Below are 6,285 nucleotides of genomic sequence, written 5' to 3'. Positions count from 1 at the left end.
TGAATGAATTGTTATTGAACTGCATCCTAATACCTTTTTCATTATTCACCCTAGTACATTGGTAATCACATTAGAAACAGAGACACTTGCCTTAATTCCAAAAGCTTTCAGATAATACTTTTCTATCGGTTTCAGTCCCACTTGAGTTTTGACATATTTTGGATTCCCAGCAACTCGAACATGGATTGTGATTTGAAAATGGTTCTTCTTCTGGCAAACAAAAGCATCATCTGTTGTTGAAAAATTAAATCCTTTGTCTGTCACAATGTGGCATCCTATATCAGGACTATGAAAACAGGAATAAAAAATAGCAGCTGTAAACACAAAGACATTTCACATCCATTTATGTGGTTTTATACCAAATTTGATTTTTACTGATTAAATGAAAAGGGGAATATAAAAATCCAAATCAACAGTCCTACACTTTTTTTTTTTTTTTTTTATCATCTTTGTGGTTAAAAAAGAATGCTTTAAATATTAATAGTATTTTTACTTTCACACTTTGGATACATGAAGGTTAAGAATGGGGAAGCTTATATAGTTTTGCTTACAAGTGATGTATAAAAGGTCTCTATGCTTTCTCCAGCACACACAAGCTGATTTCCCAGAGTTCAGTGTAATACAGTATTACTATAAATAATTAAGCCTAAATAGTGCATGCGGTATTGTCATGCAAATAAACCAGACATCTTTTTTTAAAACCCTGAATTCCTACATCCAAGCTTCTACAGGAGCTTTTGAAGTCTAGTAAGGTTTTATTCAGACCAAATGAACCATTACTGACAAACACTGTAAAAATCACTAAAATGCATTGTTTTATGGCATTTGTCATACAGAATATAATAGGATTCTGTTCTGCTCATCAGGAGGGCCAATTTGTCAGCAGTAGGAAGAGATGAGTTTTATATCCTTATTTTCCCTGATCCAGAGCACATGGGGCAAAGGTGTCAAAAGATCTTTCTGACAGAACTGATGAATTGCCGTCCAGACAATGGTTCTGGACTGCTGATTTAAGTCACTGATAATCCTGAAATAATAGGACTACATGGCAAGTCTTTCTTGTGTGGAGAATAACTTTCCTCGTTAAGTTTGATAATTCTGATCTCTTGCCTGATGCTACTATGGAGTTCTCCGTTAGCCTGGCCACTAAAGATGGCTTTTCAGAACCAATCCATTCATTTCCTCATTATAAGTTAGAAGAACTTAAATGGATTTAGATTAATAAAATCTCTTAGATTTTATAAGAGACTTAAGGAGTTGATTTTTCTGCAAATGATGAATGTCCCTTTCACAGAAATTTTAATCATTGATTTTCTGAAACTGGGAGTAAAAAGCCTTCATAAATTATTAAATCATATTGCCATGATTTTTTATTTTTAATGTCTATCAGCTCTTTAGAACTACATCACTTACATTTCTTAAGCCTCCATATATACATTTAGAAACATCTTTTATTTACACATGACTGATGACTGCGTGATTGTGTAACAGTACAGATTTAGGTTCAAAGTCAATTTGGTAGTTAACATTCTAAAGGCAAGTGCAAAAAAATTGCTTTAACAAAGATATAGGGGTTAAGAAACAAAATGGCAAATCTCTGCTTCCTATGTAGAGTATTTAGATTGAACTTTAATCTGAATAATATTTGCCTAACTGGACTATTATCACCTTCACCCAATTATGTGCAATATCTAGGACTGATCCTGAAAGAGGCTTCAGTAGGAGCTGAGGTCAGCCACCTTTATTGACTAGCTACTGCTGCTAGACAACTTAAAATACTATGATCCCAAGTTTTATTTTCTCCAAGTCTGAGCCATTGTATGGTAGGGAAGGCAGTAAATTGGTGACGCACTCATAAAAAGGCATAACACTTGCCCGAGTAACTATTATAGGCAGGGCTCCTCCACTGCAACCATCCTGGATTACTAGAGGTAAGGGGTGTAGGACCATGCTCGTCTTCAACCAACTCAACATAAGCATGCCTCCTCTTGGCTTGATTAGTAATACTGGCATTGTTAATCAAGCCAACAGCATTTCTTCCATAGCATTTGGTGGATGATTTATACTTGGCTTGTGTAGTAACCCAAGCTGAATGGGAGAAGAAAACAAAAAAAATCTCCCTTTGCTCTTCTTCCCTCTCCACTCAGATAATGGAGATAGTCTATCATTTTACTCTGTGGATCAATTTCTAACAGCCTAGTCCTGAAAACTGTCCACACATGAAGGTCATACCATAAGATCCATGGGTCAGAGAGCTTAGCTTGCAGGATCAGATCATAAAAGCTTACATCATTGAAAGGTCCATGGATACAAATCGTTCAACTGAATTCAGTGAGGTTGCTAACATGACTGATGTTTATAAAACATTGCAAGATCAGTCCCTTTATGTTTGGAATGGGCATATTTTTTTCTGAAAATGCTGAACACGCCTCTGAAAAAAAAAATCAGACTTTTTTAAAGAGTCTCAGGGCTTTCCGGAAACGCACACAAAAAAAATCACAAGGTGCTCCTGATAATCTTGATCCAAGACTTAGGAGTTCAATAAAGCTTGAGAAGCTTCTAGGTAGCGCTGGGCCACATAATTTCCAAGCAAGATGAACTATGCAAATACAGAATATTAGTTCAACCTCCTCTTTGCTTTTCTAACCAAATTGGCACTTACTTGAGACAATTCATTTCAGAACAGAGTCCCCCCTGCTTTGGCTTATGAAGGTGAAGATATCAAAAGTTGAGAAAAAGTTGGGAAAAAAAACTCTCTCTCTCAGAAAACTACAGAACCCTAAGAAAAGGGCAAGTTAATTTGGTTGGGTTTAATAACATTCTACCTACATTTATCAGTGACAGGTTCTTCAGAAACCAACAGGATTTAACATTAAACCAAGAAAATCTGTACATTGGGAACATAACTACAGCGTATCTTGGGACAAAGACTGATGATTTTCCCCTAAGTAATACAATAGCCCTTTTTCCAAAATAATGGTCGTAATGAATCTATTTAGGTTTTTTAATGGTCACCATCATATTTATTTATATTATCAAAGTGCCTCTGTTTATTAATGTAGTTTATGTCAGGATATTAATTTAGAGCATCTGTTACAAGTTCCGCACTTGGGGGAAACTGAGTAGTTGATCAGATTGTCATCTCAAAGACACAACTTGAAATGTAGCTAAGAAGGAGCATTATGCATTGGTAATGAGAAACCACTTCTACGTATGCAGGGATCCAAATCACAAACTCCTCTCCAATAGGATGTTCATTGGTTCCAACAGCAAAGACAGCAAAGCTTGAAGTGTTACAGATACTAAACCATCTTCTCACCCCCTAGGACACAGTTGGCCAACCTCTGGCATGGGTGCCACAAGTGGCATGCACAGACTGTATGGCACACAGCAGACTGCAGATGGAACAGGTAACAGTGTCAGGGATGGAGAATAGGACAGGGAGCAGAAAGCAGAGCAGCGGGTCAAACAGGGAGTAGAAAGTAGAGCAGCAGATTGGGTAAGGGAAAGGGATTGGAGTGGCACATGGGAAGAATGTGGGGCTAATTTGTGGCACGCCTGCTGAAAAGGTTGGTCCTCACTGCTTCAGGGTGCACAAACAAACAAATTAGAGCTGGGGGGAGCAGGGACTTGCACAGTGCAGCTAATAGATTGTAACTTTCTATGCTCACTTTTACCCCACAGTAGATGTGCAGCAGGGCAGCCCCACACCTGCTGCCATTGGTATTTTTGTGCATGCTCCCCCTAAAAGGAACTACCTGGGGCTGCTGCCCTGGTTGCCCCTTGGTCCGTTATGCTACCGCCCCAAAGTGAAAGCTAACCCAGGGTAACTTAGCTGTGTTTCACTGAGGTTTGTTCAGTCACCCAAGCTGCATAGGATTGGAACAGAAAAGCCTCCTTTTAACTGTCTTCCTGTGACTCAGGAAGGGGAGATAAAATCTGATGCACGAGTTACAGTTTCACTTCAGCTTTCTGCAAGGTAAGATCAGGAACTGCCAGTTACTGCAGGTCAGCTGCTTCTCAGCAAGTCCCTACCCACTTTTAACTTAATACAGTTTGTTCATTTGTCCATATACACTGGTCCTTCACAACAGGGTTGAATGTGGAACAGCATAAAAAAATGTGTACAGCTGCTCTGACAGTGTACCTTGGTAAGAGACTTCAGTAGCCAGTGTGGATACTGGTTTACTAACATTGCTTTTCAAAGTGGTCTTCGGCTTTCCCACACATTTTGGGAGGAGTAGGTCTGAAGGGAAATATTTTAGAAGTCTTTTGTCACAGTGACTAATGACTTACTTCGGCACTAAGAGATGAACAAGCCAACAAGATGGAGTTTCTATTAAAAGAGTTTGCTGCCCAAACAGTACAACAGGGGGAAAAAAAAAGGTTGGGGAGGGAGGGCAGGGGGAAAGAGTGAACAAGCTGTGACCTTTCCAAGGGATTATTTTTTGTGTCAAACAAATATTTACAATTTTGTTGTGTAAAGAAAACTTTAAACTGATGAGCTGGCAGATTTTTGGTAGTGTAGGTGATGACAGCTTATTTTGTAGTAACAAAATGTGTACGCAACTTTTTAACTTAAGAGTGTTTTATTTAAGTCCTTAGATGAGGACTTGTGTACCGTATGTGCAGGAGCTGTTTGTGCCAAGTTGTCTTGATAAAAGAAGCAAAAATCAAATGGATTTGAGTTAGCTGGGAAATGCTCCTGGCCCTGAATGCACCAAATCCAGTGTCCATTTGCTATAGTAAAAAATATACCCAAATACTTGGCATAAGTGTGCAACCACTGCTTAAAATTTGGTTATCTGATCTCTAGGCAGATTCAGGCTCAGTCCTGACTGTTATCTTTCTCCACCTCCAGTTTCACTCTGAGGAAGGATAACAAATGCTGAATCTGCAATTTATGTCTGCATCACAATAAAAAACAAATTCAAGAGTGAGCACTAATGCTTACAGTTTTTCATAATTACAGTTAAACAAGCTGCTCCAGTGCAAAGTTTGATATGGCTGCCATGTTAGAGCCTGATAGCATTTGTCCACAGCGGCTATATTCTGTTCATCACTGTCGTATTCTTGCATGTCAATGGCACAATCTTTAACAGTCACTGTAAAGAAATAAAAGTGACAGCTCATCAGCTGCTTGCATGACTAGCCAACATTCTGTAGAAAGATCAACATGCAAAAGAAAAATATCCCTCGTTTTCCTTTATACTATACACAATTATTTTGACATCTTACAAGTGGTTTTTAGCTTTTATGCTTTGAGAAATGTTAGGACCACAGGAAAGTAGGGCTGGGAGGGACCTCACAAGGTCATCTAGTCCAGCCCCCTGCTTAAGGCAGGAGCATCCCTGACCAAACCATCCCAGCCAAGTGTCTGTCTAGCCTGCTCTTGAAAACTTCTACAGATGGAGAGTCTATAACTTCTCTAGGTAGCCTGTTCCAATGCTTGACCACCGTTATAATAAGAAAGTTCCTCCTAATCTCCAACCTAAATTTCTCCTGCTGAAGGCTGAAGCCATTGCTTCTAGTCCTGTCCCTTATGGCCACAGAGAAAAACTCATCTCCATCCTCTCTGGTATCAAAGACTGTAATCAAATCCTTCCTTGGACTTCCTGGCCATTTTTACACATGCAAGCACTGCAGTGCCAGGCATTCTGAAAAGTGCCCAGTGCTGCAACACCTGCAGTTGTATAAGCAGCGAAATGCGCATCAGCGCTGAGAAAATGGAGGTGGCACGCTTTTGAACTAAAACACATGAGAGGTGCTTTAGTTCAAAAGCATGCCGCTGCCATTTTCTGTGTGTTGACATACATTTCACCACTTATACAACTGCATGTGGCACAGCACAGTTTGCCTCAGCTTGCGTGCAGCTGGATGTCTGGTGTATTGCGGGACAAAAAAAGTGTGTGTGCAATGCCCATTTAAACTAAATAACCCTAGCTCTTTCAGTCTTTTCTCATAACCCTTGCTTTCCAGGCCTCTCATTACTTGATATATCACTACTATTACTTGAGTAGTACCGCTTGTTTTATCTTACCACCAATATTTTACTTTGAAAAAAATAAAATTTGTCAACTAAGCACTTTTTTAGCTTGTTTTTTTAGCAATATCTAACAAAGAATGAACAGGTGTCTGGATTAGAGATCCCCTCCCCTTTTTATGAATTGCATATAAAAAGTCTGCCAATGCAGACTAACAGACATCATGAGGCTCCCTTCCCACATTCAAATATTCAAACTAGCTGGCGTATGATGTTTTATACAGATAAATATCCAAACTACC

At 39.2% G+C, this 6,285-nt stretch overlaps 1 protein-coding gene across 1 annotated transcript in view; it reads right to left on the bottom strand.

Annotated features, from left to right (window-relative positions):
* MYRFL (myelin regulatory factor-like) overlaps positions 1-6,285 on the bottom strand; it is a 106,967-nt gene that overhangs the window by 75,668 nt on the left and 25,014 nt on the right. The window contains exons 6-7 of the mRNA XM_019515782.1: positions 4,955-5,105; positions 91-286 (exon numbers count right to left, since the gene is read on the bottom strand). Coding sequence (XP_019371327.1) covers positions 91-286; positions 4,955-5,105 — 347 coding nt within the window. The remainder of the gene's footprint in view (positions 1-90; positions 287-4,954; positions 5,106-6,285) is intronic.

The sequence above is a fragment of the Gavialis gangeticus genome, unplaced genomic scaffold (genome assembly GCF_001723915.1).
Source record: "Gavialis gangeticus isolate Ggan-Ray unplaced genomic scaffold, GavGan_comp1, whole genome shotgun sequence".
Taxonomy (NCBI): Eukaryota; Metazoa; Chordata; order Crocodylia; family Gavialidae; genus Gavialis; species Gavialis gangeticus.
This window is presented reverse-complemented; position numbering and strand designations above follow the sequence as displayed.